This window comes from Dasypus novemcinctus, chromosome 6 (genome assembly GCF_030445035.2).
Source record: "Dasypus novemcinctus isolate mDasNov1 chromosome 6, mDasNov1.1.hap2, whole genome shotgun sequence".
NCBI lineage: Eukaryota > Metazoa > Chordata > Mammalia > Cingulata > Dasypodidae > Dasypus > Dasypus novemcinctus.
In genome coordinates this window covers 16313163-16328338 of record NC_080678.1, presented here as the reverse complement: position 1 = coordinate 16328338, position 15176 = coordinate 16313163, and the positions used below count along the sequence as shown (strand labels likewise).

Below are 15176 nucleotides of genomic sequence, written 5' to 3'. Positions count from 1 at the left end.
GACTTGTAGGAGCACCAAAACAAGAGGCTGGGTTTCCTCTTAAAAGAGCTGTACCTTCCATGCAGAATGCAGAGGGGTACTTTAAAGGAAGAGGAGGTATAGAGGCTAAATTTTCCAGTGCAATGAGAATTCTCTATCTAAATCCTGGCCCCTGGGTGCCACACTGGAGCTGAGGGAGAGGAGAAGGTCCTGGCTCCTTGATTGAACTTGAATTCACACAGAGACTCTCCAAACCCGCCCTGAGCTCCCAGGGCTACCTGCAATGGGGCATCTAGGAATCTCCCGGCCTTGGGGACACCAGTCACATGGCAGGTAACTTAGGGATGAAGCCATAGGCCCTGATGTCACTCAGCCATGTAATCCAGCATTTAGCTCTGCTGTAAATATTCAGTTCTTTGAGCCCCCGCTCAAATGTCATGCCCATAAGCCCTTAAGCATGGCCAGGGCCTGTCTCTGGAGCCTATCCAAACTGTCAATGTCTTTCTTGCGCCTGGATCCAGATTTGGCACATGGCATATTCCAAATGGAGCTGAACCTGAACTGCACAGGGAGGGGACATCGGCTGCCTCAGCCCAAGATATTAAATCTTGGCATCTGCAGCCCGGCATGCCGCTGCCTTTTTTTAACCCCATGGCATATGGTCACCTCGAGTTGGGGCTACTGCGTTCCAAGCAAGACCCCTCTTCTAGGACATGTGCTCTCCAATATTTACTTCCTGGAGATGCATGGCAAATATTAATAAGTTAACATTTAAGCTTTTACAATGAAAAACACTCAGAAAACAGGATGTTGCTGTCTGACCAGAGACCTTGGTTCTCGATCAATACTGCCCATGCAGTGCTGTTAATATTTATTTTCTTACACCATTGCTTCAGTACTTGATTCCTTGATGTAAGGCCAATCTCAAATTTTATGAGCTATGGCACTTTCCAAATAGATGCTCTCAGAAGTCACCAGTAGTGGGACTATTTGACACCCTTTCAGGGGCTATCCTACCATTAATTAGTGGTTGCTTAAAGACAACCAAGAGACTACAAACGGGAACTCTACAGAGATGGGGAACAACATCACAAAGTATTTTTTAATGAATCTATTTCTATATCAAGATTCAGTATAAAGCTAAAGAAACCACCCATCCAGCAAAAATATAAGATGCACCTTCAGCATGTTGTGCTAAATTCCTGGGCTTTTTGTGCTATAATAATTTTGCCAGTTAGGTCACCATCTTTGCTTTCAAAAGAGAGGGAATGCAAATACCAGGCAAACATTTAAAAAGATGTTTAACCTCATTAACATTAGGGAAATGCAAATTAAAATTATAATGAGACACTGCTTTCAGCAGCTGATTAACAAAAATCAAAAAGATCAATGACATTCGGTCCCTGGTGAGACTGTAGGGAAACAGAGTCTCAAACTGAGGATGGGAACATAAATTGAGAAAAACCTTTTTGTAAAAAAGGTTTACAAAAGATTTTGGGTGGAACCTATTCAAATGAACAGTGCCCACATACTTTTTCGAGCCAGTTAATTTTGCTTCTAGAAATACAGCCCAAAGGAAAGAACAAGATTACTTCAAGATATAAGATAGGGTTGATCAGGGCTGTTCTCTCAAGCGCTACCTGTGTAACAGCAAAAAACTGGAATCCATCAAGAAGAAATCCATTGATCATGAACAGTTTGTTCCTACAGCAGAATAGTATAGAGTCATTACAAAGAAAGAGGTAGATTCTTATGTACAGACCTGATATCATTTCATGGTTATTGCTAACTGAAAAAAAGCACTTTAAAAACAAATACATATGCTGGACATTGTATGTCCTGCCATGGCCCACTGGGTGGACTGGGAAAGAGTATAAACTACAATGTAAACCATTATCCATGTGGTGCAGCAGTGCTCCAAGATGTATTCACCAAATGTAATGAATGTTCCATGATGATGAAAGAGGTTGTTGATGTGGGAGGAGTGGGGTGAGGGGGTGTAATATTTTAAAAAGAGAGAGAGAGAAGAAATATGTATATAAATTCGTTATATATATATATATATATTCATGATTCCATTTAGTAAAATACACACACACACACACCCCTATAGAGGCATACACACCTGAATCTATACATGTAACTGTATAAACAGAGCTACAGTCAAAAAGAAAATGTGCCAAACTGTTAACAATGTACAAAAGATGGGATTATCAGTGCTGTTTACTTTTTTTCTCATTTTCATTTTTCAAACCTAAACAGAATTCATGCACACGACAAAAGCATGAAAGAAGAGCGCTGCATGTACACCCATTCAGGAGCAGTTGCCCTGCAGCAGCACCACTGTGTTTAGAACTCTCTGGCAGACCAGATAGGAAAGCCAGCAAGAGGAGAAATCCTGCACCAACCAACACATGCACATTTCTCTATTTTCATTCCTTCCCATGGTCACAACTTTGTGCAATTCAGCATATTTTTAATCTGCCAAGTAACAGAATTAGAGCGCATGGAGCTTCAAAACAATGCTCACTAAAGACTTTTTAAAATAACATTTCGGTACCGAAACAAAGCCCCTTGAAGCTAATGGCCTAAATTCTCTTACTTGCAGTACAAACAGCGGATTCCACAAACATTCCATTCCCTGTCAACGCAAAGACAGGGCAGGTTTTTTCAGAATTCCTTTGTTGCCTGACTAAACAGCCCAAGATGCAGGTTCAATCCCAGGCTACCTTCAGGTGACAAGTGGGAATGCACATTTAGTCTATAGGATGCCAAAACACCCAGGTCAAAGGTGAAAGGTCAACGACTCAGGCTGTCACCTGGATGTTTGGTTTCCACATTGCAAAATAGTCCAGACATTTCCAAATACCCGGTGTTCAATAACCAGAGGAATAAACACCCAGAAGCTGGATGGAAAGTTCTGCTTTGTGCCAAATCCATGAAATACTGTGTCTATGTGATGGTGAATATGCCCAAGACTTCCTTTCACCAGTATCTGGTCCACCTTATCCAGAAAGACGGCCATCCCTTTTAACCCTGACCTTCATAAAGACTCCCAGGGAAAGACAATTCAACACAGATGCATGAACTTTTACTACCCCGTCCTCAACCCCTGTTCTCCAGCAGGTTCTTGGGGGGCCCCAAGCCACCCTTTCGGATGTGTTTGCACGAGCTGGGCTTGCATGTGTTGAGGGCCTTGCACCTGCTGCTGCTATCACCACACAGATGTGGAGGCAAACACCTGTTAATGCTTAAACCCCAATGTCCATACAAGAAGTTTGCTTTTCAGGAGGTGTCCAGAGAACAGGGCTGGGCCATCTCCTGTCTCTGGAACCAGTGGCAGAACTCTTCCCTCCACTCAGTAAACCTCCAATGACTCTCTGCAGAGGGGGGTGAAAAAGAATTACACATGCAAAGCTGTTCCCTTGAAGGTGCTCACTAGGACACCACGGGGACAGGGGTGTGGCAGGACCCCCGCCAGGTTTTGAATTTACCTCTTTGTTAAAAATCTCACAAGCCACACAGACGCTATTATAAGTTAAAAGAATAGCATCATACTCTTAATTTTGCTCCCAACCATCTACCCTGATATCGCCATGATTTGGGGAAGCCATCACTTTCATCATGTTTCATTCATCAGTAGCAGTGCTTTTATAAAATATGGAGTCACATTCAAATTAAACAGTTCAGCAAGAATATGAACTATGGGGCAAAACTGCTGGGATTCAAATGCCAGCTCTGTGTGATCAGCCTTCATCTGTAGAAGGGGAAATACCAGCGCCCCCATCTTCAGGCTGTGGAGGGGGCCAAAGGCCACAAGGCACATTTGGCAGTTGGCAGGGAAGCGGTCAATAAAGGTTGACTAATGATAAAATACACCCACTTCCTCGTCACACAGGCTGTGGAAACTGGGATTGAAGCTGAAACCCACCTCAAAAAAGTATAACTGCTGCCTTCAATACATTAGAGATTCTCCCCTATATATTTTGAGGTTAAGCATTTAAAAAAAAAAATCTTTAGAATGACTTTTAAGTAACCCAGAAAATGTACATCTAATCTACCCACCAAAATAACCAGGTTAAGTAGTGATTATAAGAGAACTTTTTCTCCATTGCCTTTTCTTAGATGTGAAATAAACCTGTCCTACTCCATCATGCTTTCTTCTCTGCTGAGGAACCACGGGAATTTGGACCCCTAGGACGCCTGGTGCTGCAGGCTTCTGTGCCGATTCCACGGGCATGGTGAGGGGGGAACGGTTTATCCCGTGAGCTCTCGTGGTCTCTGTTCTTGTGCACTTGGCAAGCCGCATGAAAGGCTGTTTTTCAGAATCCCCTTCTCCCCTACACCTAAATCATTACCTCAGAACGAGTAAGAAATTGAAGTTGTCTATAATTTTTTCAGTCATCATCTGGGTTTTCTGCATTTAACTGCAATAACGATTCAGAGCTCTAGAAATCATCGTGCCAGAAAGATAACTCTTTAAAACAGAAAATACACTGTGCTGTTGTTTGCGATAATAAATGGCGGCTGGGGTATTATAGTTGTGCTATTAAATCACAGTTCCTAGAGCTGGAAGGGCTCAGACCTCAAGACCATCTATTCCAATCTTCTCTTTAAGGTCTGAGGTACAGAAGGCTTAAAACAACATGCCCAAGAATGATGGAAAAGTCCAGGCCTCAGTCCAATTAGGGAGACAGAGTTATACTTTAAAGTCAAACTTTACTATTCTAAATAAATAATACCTACCCAGCCTTTGCCCACATCCCAAGAAAAATAATAATTTGGCTCTTAATCACTTAAGAATGGCTCAGCGTGAATTCTTTGATAAATTAAGACTGAACCACAGAATACCAAAGAGTTCTGCTGGTCATTTTAATTACAATAAGCTTTCTGTCCCATTTCCTAATTCACTTTCATTTTTCTTCCCTTGTCCTTTCACTGGCTACACATGGGTGCCATTTCAAAATGAGCTGTAAAGCAGCACATGAGGGTCAAGGTGCCCGACGGACCCGTGAACAGGTAGAAGGGGCCGGAGAGCTGGGTCACCAGAGCTCAGCCGGGTTTAGGGAATCAGCAAATTTATGAAGGAAAAAAAAACAAAACATGCAGAAATAACAGACGTCTGCAGAAATTTTCTGCTCTTCGCTTTCTCGAGAAAATAAACCACCACTACATCCTTCTTCATTAAATAATGTGGCAAAGAAGAGAAAAGCACGTTGCAAAGAAAAGCGAGTTAGAGGAGCGGACAGCTTAGCCACGAGGCCCTGTGCATTTAAATTAGGTCTCTTCCCCTTGGTGGAAGTGCCAAGGCAGGAAAACTACCAATTGCACAAGAAAGTTCCAGCGAGTGACATGCTTGGAGGCACATTTCTTCAAAAGCGTAGGTAGGACACAAAGAAACTATGAGGCAGAAGACATACCACGGGTGCCCGTGCTCCCCAAGCTCTGCCCTGTCCAGGCTCTGGGAAGCCCCAAGATGCTGAGACAGGGCCCTGCCAGGCACAGAGCGTGGCCAGCGGGGGGGCATGCCCAGAGGTGCATCGTGACCTCTGGACCTGGAGTTGGGTTAACATGTTAGCAAGGATTAATCTTTAGGTAACTAGTTTTCCCAGGTGAAGGGCCTTTGTCTCCTTTTCAAGTCCCAGAGGCTTGCAGAGGCCCATGGAATTTTTAAGAATTCCCAGTATCCCCAAAAACGAATGCCAGGCGCCTCAACTGTTGCGAGAATCTGAGTCAATCCAACCTGACTACCTTTGAGCGTCACAGGCCACCCGGCCTGTGGGCACAGACCCTGCAGGGATTCTCTTCTATTCCTGACAGCCCAGCAGGACAAGAAACAAACCCGAGTACCACACAGCACAGCACATTCCCAAGGTGCAGGGCCCCACCCCATTTTGTCTTTAAAAAAAAAAACAAAATATATTTTCAATTTTTCTTCCCACACACTCCAATGAGCTTGTGCCTCGGCAGGACTAGGCTAAAGGCATTCTGCTGAAGAGGCTTCCTTTTGCTTTTAGAACATGGGTGCTCTTCATTTAGCGGAATGTTGTCATAAATAATTAAAACCAAGCTGCACCTGTTAAAATCAAGCAGCACTTTCTCATTAGGCACCCTCAGTGTTCACGCAAATCTGTAATCACTGATTCAGACTTGCAAAATGCTCCTTACCCAGAATTAGGATGTTGGTTCCCTCCATTCTGTGAGCAAGAATCTCTGGAGGCTCATCAACTCTTTGTATTTATTTACAAGATTCCTTAATTGACGAAATTAGTTCATTCACCACTAGGATTTTGACCACCATTCTCCTACTTAAATTGTCTTTAAATGAATCATTGGAATGGCATGAATTATTTGAGTTTTCAGAGAGCATCTGGTGGTTAAAACAATCCCAGGGGCCACAGTTTTAGTAGTTTAACTCTTCCCTCCCTCCACCAGCACCACCTAATGAAATCTTTGTCTATTCATTACTTAAAAAAAAAAAAGCCAACCCTCCAACTTCTAATCCCACTGTACCCGGTCTGGGACTAAAGACAACTCACCACCATCACCTCTTCCTCCTCCTCCCTCAATCAACGAGCATGAGTCGTGGAGGACAAAGGAAGTAGTTCTGCATCCACAGCCTCAAAGCACTCCACTTCCAGCAGATGCGCCTCTCACATGTTTCATACAGAAACTGTCCCGCACGTGCTCTTAGGAACTGACTCAGGCTATACCTAGTGTCCTACGGGTTTTTGGCTTAGATGTTAATTTTTCAATGTTAAAGCAAAAAAAGTAGAAGTTTTTTTGCTTTGGTTTTTGTTTTGTTTTGTTTTGTTGCAGTAGCAAATAATCCTTAAAAATGGTGTTTCAGTAAAGGGTGGCAGGGTCACTTTTATTGCTGAGAAAGCTCACTTAACCACAGTGGGGAGTGGCTGGGAGGGTGGGGGCTTGCCTGCCCTGTAGAGGGAGGCAGGCAGCGTTAGAACACAGGAGGGGCCCACTGAGGAAGGACCCTCCCGGCATTCCATTGCTGTCCCCTGGGGCCACTGCTGGGGTCAGAGCTGAAGCCACCCTCCATTTTACCCTCCCAGCAGGTTTCCAAGGCGGCTCCCAGGCACCCCACGTCTCCTGGGTACATGCCCTTGGGTGAGCCCCCATCCCCTTGAGTGTGAGCAGGACCTAGCAACTTGCCCCGAAGAATGGAACACAAGCATTCCACACCGTTACAAAAGACCGTGGCTTCCTTCTTCCTCCCACTGTCTCTCCCGCTCTTCTTCGGCGTGCTCACCCTGATGAAGCAATCCGCCAGGCTGTGAGCAGCCGTGAGGGGAGAACAGAGGGCGGCCTCCAGCCAACAGCCAAGGAGCACCTGAGGCCCTCAGTCCAAGCCGCGACCAAGGGCATCCTGGCAACAGCCACACGAGCGAGTTTGGAAACAGATCCTGCTCAGCTCGAGTCTTCAGATGAGAGCACAGCCTCAACTGAATCCTGAACTGAGCCCTGCGAGAAGCCCCAAGACAGAGAACCAAGCCGAGCCACACCCAGAGTCCCAAGCAACAGGACTGTGAGATAATAAATGTTGTGTCTGAAGCCACTACATTTTGGGGTAATTTATTATGCAGCAACAGAAAACTGATACACCCATGTATGTTCCAAATGCACCGAAGAATTTCATAGTGAGGTTTCCTGAAGGCTTGCGCACACACTAAATTCTTAAAGCCCTTCCCATCCATACCAAATAACTTGAAAATTCCACCTCTTTCTGGAACACTCTTCCTTGAAACGCTGCCCAGAGGCTTTCCCTGTGCTCCTTTACCCTCAGTCTCCAAAAGAACCAGACCCACTTCCCCTTGGGCAGTCTCAGGAGTCAATAGGCTCCTCTGATTTCACCCACATCACAATGTCCCAATTGCCAGCCTTCTTATCTGCCTCCCCTGCTAGCCTAGGAGCCCCTATGAGGTGGGGATGTGTCTTGCCCTCTTTTCTTTCCCCAGAGCCTAGAAAGGTGCTTGCCACAGAGGGTACCCAATCAGCATTTGCTGAACAGATCAACAAAGGCAGGCAGCTTTCAATTTCAACCTCCCCAGTAAGTGACGGGCTGTATCTCATGTCACCACCCTGTGACAGTTCTTCAGAATCCCTGAAGATGGAAGACAGGCAGGGCACTGCCTCTGTCCTTTCGAAAGCCCTCTCTTTTAATAAGAAACATTTCATACTCCAGACTCCAACCCAAAGCCATTCACTATTAATGCAATCCGGCTCAAGCAGGGCAACTGTACTTACGCTTCTCAAATTTTGCTCCAGTTTGGTTTTATAGACTATAAAGCATATAGAAAACAGATTCTCAACTTTTGACCCTTCTGTTATTAAACTCTCCCCATGTAAAGAACAATGCAAGTGGGGATTGTACGTTAAAATTACATACAAGTCCAGGGTAATTTTTTAAAAATATCAAACACCGAAATAATCAGTTACGACCATGACTGACTTTTTAAAAGGAAAATTCCTTCTAGTTCTTGCTAACTTTGGAGCACTTCAACAAATGAATAAATAAAAGTGTAAGAAATAATAACAATTTACCTTATAGCCTCCAATGCGATGCTCCTGCTTGAATTCCTTGCCATTTTTCAGCCACCTCATAGTTGGTGTCGGATTCCCCCCAGCTGGACAACGAAATTTCACAGTATTGGCCGCAGGGACAGCGTGCAGCCGCTTTTCCATCTTTTCCGTGTTGGTCCAGTATGGTGCTCCTATTTTGAAAGTCAACATTAACATTTACATAGATGGCTACCTTCACCTCTCAGTCATTTCACACAGGGAAGATATTTTACTGAGTATGTGAAGGATCAGATATTTACAAAATCTTTTTTACATGTAAATGTAATTATTTACATTAAGAAAATATTTCCAAAAGTCAAATCCAGCTGGCCAGGCAGAAAATCCCTAGTGATGGACTGCTTATTGGTTTATGTCAATTAAGGGGAAAAAAGTGAGACAATCTCCTCTCTTTGGTTCTCAGTGCCAGAAAATAATTTCATGTTGAACCACATTTTAAAATGCTATTTTATACACAGTAATGATGTATACCAAAACATACTGTTTGAGATCATCACACTTACTCAAGGATCACATATGCACGAGGCAGAATTAGTTACCCTCAAAAGCCACATCAACTTATCCATTGGAGCTTTACTTTAAATGGCAATCAATGGTATAAATTATCATCCTAATATGATAAAACAATTCCTGGGGGTGCATCATTAATTTCCCAATACTTTATACGATAAGCCAAAAAAACCGTTATCACTAAATACATATATATATATTTTTAATAACTTATTATTAGAGAAGTTGTAGGTTTACAGAAAAATCATGCAGAAAATACAGAGTTCCCATTTACCACCTTTCCCCCCATTACTAACACTGGGCTAGGTTGGTACCTTTGTTATAATTGATGGAGGAATATTATTAAAATTGTGCTCTTAACTATAGTCCCTTTTACAATAGGGTTCGTTGTGATATACAATCCCATGTTTATGTTTTAATTTTTATTCTAGCAACATACAAACTAACACTCCCCGTTTTGACTACATTCAAAGCTATAACTCAGTGCTGTTAATTACCTTCTCAGTATTGTGCTTCCATCACCACCATCCATTACCAAAACTTTTCCATCATCCCAAACAGAAACTCTGTACCAATTAAATTTTTAAATCTTGTGCAGTTTTTTAAATGAAAAGAAAAAAGGAACATTTTTCCCTCTTAAGATTGTGAACACCATGATTCTATCACCATGCAGAAGCTGAAAACTTTACAGGAGCTACCAATTAAATGCAAAGTAAAGTTGCCTCCTCTGAATAATACAAAGCCATAAACACAAGGCACTCTTAAACTCAGAGAAAGGAGTTGGGTTTTTGAATCATCAAGCGAAGGACATTTTGTCTAAGCAAGAGCCATAATATCAGACCTGAGCTCTGCTGTGAGCTCTTCAGGCCTGCTAAGCACAGTGTGTAGCTGCTATTTACTGAATGCTTCTTTGCCAAGCACTGCTCTAAGAGCTTTCACATAATGCTTCACACATCAATCCTCACAGCAATCCAATGAGAAATGCGCTATTATAGTCCCCGTTTTACAGATGGGGCAACTGTGGCACAAAGAAGGTAAGTAATCTACCCAAAGCCGCGCAGCTAGGAAGAGGTGCAGCTAGATTCGAACCGTGGCTGTTTTGGTCCCAGAGCCATCATCTTCAGCCCTCCTCTCCACTGCTAGAGAATAGCAGCTTCTCCAGAGGGTTGCAACCCACCCCTCCAATGGCTTTTGACCGCCTCCACCGACAACCTGCATCTTAGAGCTGGAGTCTGGGTCAAAGTCCTCTAGTGTTGTCTAAAACTTCCATGGACATCTTGAGCTATGATTTTTCCTTCCACGTGTTTCTGTCTTATCAAACCATCTGTTTCTGACAGGGGTGACAACGACCAACAGCCCACACACTCACAAGCCAGAGGCAAACAGCCCCATGCGCAGCTCTGTCGCTGCCCGAGATGTCGAAGTCTCCTTCTCCAGCCTCCGGACAGCTTGCTCTTCCGCGACAACAAGCCCCTTCACTGAGCAGCCAGATCTTTAGGGTACATACAGTTACGAAGGGGAATGATTGCCTCCTAAACACCTTCCCCGTCCTGCCTCACCCTTGCTCTTGGAATTTGCTAGAAAAGGAAGAGCTGGGATTCCTTAACAAGGGTGTGCTGTGTCTTCTTTCTCCTTATGTGACCCTAAGTATCAAGGTGGTGGGACACACCTGGTGCCTACGTGGGGCCAAGGCAGAGGGGCGAAACGGCTGTGGGTCACTGCGCATCCCCAAGAGAGAACAGAGAGGGGAGGAGGAGACACACAGGGAAAAGAGGAGTGGGCTGCATTTCCTCCTGTGAATCTTGTCACAGTTACAAGCAGTTGGTGTATGCATTTGACTTCCGGCGTCTGATGCCCGTCGATACACCTCTTTTTGTGAGGGTCCCCCAGGGAGCACTGGATTCCTATTTATCACCAGATGCCCTGGCCCTGGAATATGCTGAAAAAATTTCAGTCATCTTTCATTTTAAAAGCTTCTACTTAGAAAAATCCATCTACATCCACAGCCTCTAAAAAGAGACCATTGAAAGCATAGAATAAATAATGATCTTTGTCACTAAACAAAGACTTTTACAAATCGGACCTAAATGGAAAGCATACCTCATGCGGTCAGGTGTCTCTCCTCGTGTCATTTGTTTAGGTAAACACAGCCGCCTATTCATATGAATTAGCTAAATATTAATGAAGTAACGCTTTCAGAGACCATCGATTATCGCTGAGCTAATAGTCCTTAGGAATGTCTTTTCTTTTTTACATACAAGAAATCAACAGATATGTGCTTAGAGACCATGAGGCCTGATTTTTCTGTTCGCTAAAATATCAGAAAGTAGGCTTTAGTTTAGGGGACTAGGAATGGGTTCCGCTCCTCTCCCCTTGGGCTATGACACCAGTGAGGGTGTGGCCAAAACCAGAGGCAGGCTTGCTCCGTCCTGACCCCAGGGCAGGGTGTACTGGCAACCAGCACCTTGCTCGTGGCCCGGAAGGAATGATTTAAGGACTAGGGTGAAAGAATTTTGCTGGAATTTCTGGCAGGTAGCCACTTCCCTGAGGCGACATTTCAATCCTCAAAATTGCATCTATAATAAAATCTGCTTGTGCAAAACACACACAGCCACAACCTCAGAAATGCAAGGTGCACGGAAGCACCACAAAATATAATACATACTACAGAAACAGATCGTCTTCATGGCTATAGTGTGAAACCTGAATTTCACAACATCCCCTTGCTCTGAATAACCGGGAATCCGTCTCAACAGAAAGAGCCACTGAGCCAAGTTTTTCAGGGTTTGCTGTGTGGCAGGGATCCACCAGCCCCACACCTCTGACCTGCACCTTAAGAATATTTCTTCTTCAGCTGCCTATTTAGCTTTTCCATTCTTCAATATTTCCCACCATTTTTGCAGTCTGGGCACATGGAAACCCCAGAACTCCAAAGAACTAAAAGGCAGGTGGAGAGAAATTTGGGCCCGGCTCCCAAAAGTCACGAAACTGTTAACAACTTTTGTTAGGAAAAGGAAATGGTTTAACAAATTCGCCATCTCCAAAGGTAGGGATGATCCTGGCACACAGTAGGTACTCAATACAGGTATTTATTCAACACCACCATTTAAAATGAATCTGCAAGCCAAGAGCACATCATATTGCTTAAAGGAAGCTTGTGAGCATGTATTTTATTTACCTACCCTAGCATAACCTGATGAAGAGTGGGGTTTAAAGTCACTTATTTGATAGAGGGGCAATCGTGGTATAAACCTCCAATGGCCTGAAATATGAATTCCACGCAACCATCTGTAAAGTGAGCTGACCTAGATGATACAGGCACGGTCTCTTCCACTTTGACATCCTCAAATCTTCTGATCTAACATGTATCTATCAAAAGGGCAATGCTCTCTTAATCATTAAACACAGAAAATGAACAGGTTAAAGCAACAGTAAGACCCAGCCCAAATAAACAATAAATTTTTAGAAGTCCATTGTCATGGTGTACCACCTCCTCATTAACATTTTTTACACTGAACCAGTTATTGTATAGTAGTGAACATTTGCAAGGACAATAATTGTAATACAGACATGGCTGGTTAAATGAGATTTGTAACCTCATAGAAACCTCCCTCAAAATATTACCACGTAAGTTTTTTTTTTCCTAATACCACCCCCATCCCTCGTGAGGACTCAGCACTCCTTCTCTGGGTGCCTCTTTGTTATTCGTGTGTGTTTCCATCATCACGGGTGTCTCTGTACTGAAATATATTCCTCTCAATGCTGATCAACAACAGTAGAGAACCTGGTGGATACAGCTCAAATCATCGTCATCTTATGAAGCAGGCACAGGAACACTTACTGGATAGATGGAAGGATGGATGGATGGATGGATGACGGATGGATGACGGATGATGGATGGATGATGAATGGATGATGTATGAATGATGGATGGATAATGGATGGATGATGGATGGACGGACGGATGGATGGATAGATGGATGGGTGAATGACTGGTAAAATCTGTAGCTATAAACTGAGGGAGGTGAACTGAACAGTCTGATAAGGTCCCTCCCACCTCTAACATTTTAATCAGGTATCTGGGTTTAGGCAAGTATTGATTCTGTCAACAACTGGTAGGATCATAGGGTTTCTTTTGACTCTGCAATTTGAACTTGAGAAGTCACAGGTTTCTGAACCTGCGGCTATAAAAGCCCTTGCATATCCCAATGCTGACATCTAAGGTTTATAGTCTACTCTCCCTCTGGAACCTAAATAAGAGAATACAGCCCAATGGTTTAAAGGGAAAACATGGACTCATGTTACCTCAGCACCAAGAGACCTCAGCGACCATCTGGCCCAACGGCTGATGTAATCAATGCCACCCAGAAAGGTTAAGCGATCTGCTCAAGGTCACACAGCAGAGGTCAGCTGAGGCTAGGCCGAGTCTCTCACTCCCTAAGCAATGCTCCTTCAACCACTCCAGGCTGCCCTTTGAACTCTCCCATGGTAATTAAGTCAGAAGTTCAAGATTTATGGGTGCTATGGACGCTGATGACTGCCAACTGTATTTCTATTGATGCAAAAATAAAAAATGAAAAAAAAAATACAGCCTGTTTCAGCTCCTAGATTAAGCCTCACAAACTCCCTAAAGCCCCACTAAGGCCTCTGTCTTAAGTCTATAATTAGGGCTTTTAAAAATATCACTAATCATGACATTTGAATGCTTTGACCCTTGGTGGGGGGGCATGGAGTCGAAGCGTTAACCCTAATCACTGCAATATCTGTTTTTGGTTTTGTGAATATAAGAGAAAAGAAATCTAACAAAATGGGGAAATGTGAGTGAGTGTGGGAGTATGGGGTGGGGTGGGGAGAGAGAGCTTCATTTGAGAAATCTCATTAAAACCAGTTGGTGACCAGTGAGATAAGTCGATCAGAAAGAGAGTAAAACAAACCCAGCGAGTCACCCACGTGTGAAATGCCCAAGTCCCCTGGGAGACCAACTGTCTATAGGAGTTCCCCGTATCTGCCTCAAAGGAGAACCTCCAGTTATCAGCTCTGCTGTTTGCCCAGTGGGAAAGCTGAGAACGAAAAGACATTAAATCCAGCCTACTCCACGAAAACACCATTGTCAGCCTTTGTCATAAAACACGCAAACCAACTTAAGATGAGGTTTTCACTGCAAAGGAATTTCAAGAAAATCAGGAAGCCCCTGTGCTTTCTTTTTTCCCAATTCCTGGAAACGTCAACACAACTGAAAGATCCAGAGTTACCGACTGAGGAACAATCTCTACAAGGAAAATCCAAATCAGAGCCAAGGGACCGTGACCCGTTATCAGCAGGCTGATCAACGAGATGAGTTTGGAATCTCAAGCCAAATGCCTGCATTTTCCATAGTTAATTCCCCCAAAAAATGAGCCTTTCTCCACGACACAGATGAGGGATATCTAGAGATCTCAAAGGGAATGAAACCAAAATAGAACATTACCTTGTCTCTCTCCTCACGCCACAGAAAGAACTGCTTCGGCTACAGTCGCCGTCCTGTCACTTCCCTCTAGTGAAGCAAACTGCCTTGTATTTTTTGCCAATCACGATATTCTCAAGAACTAACTCTGTAGCCCTTCAAAAATAGTAATCACTTAAACACAAGCTGGACAATAAAAATTACTTGAACAAATGGGCATAAATGTCCACTTACTTGCTTGCCAGATAGCACATTAAGATACCTACCTGCCTAGGAAAGGCAAGGACTAGTTAAATTATACTTTCCTATGCTAAGGCATAAGTTGTGAACCTTTCAAAACCCTCAAGCTGGATGCATTTCAAAAATTAGCATTTGAAATTGCAACTTTCTGTTGGAGAAAATGTGTTTCACTGAAGGGCATATTATTTCCTGGCAGCTGGGCTAGTAATGACATCACAGAATTGTTCTGCTCAGGCAACGTCTAGCACTGGTAAAGTGTGAGGTCATCAGCTAATCAGCTGCTAGCACATAACCGGAGAATACCCTTCCCATATGTGATGGAAGAACTTGATTTTAAAGGGGGGAGGGGGGGTGGGACAGGGGGGAAGATGTTAGATCAATCAAATCAGCCCATTGCAGGATTTTGCAA

General features: G+C 43.7%; 1 protein-coding gene across 15 annotated transcripts in view; it reads right to left on the bottom strand.

Annotated features, from left to right (window-relative positions):
* FGFR2 (fibroblast growth factor receptor 2) overlaps positions 1 to 15176 on the bottom strand; it is a 99804-nt gene that overhangs the window by 53352 nt on the left and 31276 nt on the right. For all 15 annotated transcript variants that reach the window (XM_004468069.5, XM_004468065.5, XM_004468067.5 and 12 more), the window contains one exon: positions 8539 to 8708. In XM_004468069.5, coding sequence (XP_004468126.1) covers positions 8539 to 8708 — 170 coding nt within the window. The remainder of the gene's footprint in view (positions 1 to 8538; positions 8709 to 15176) is intronic.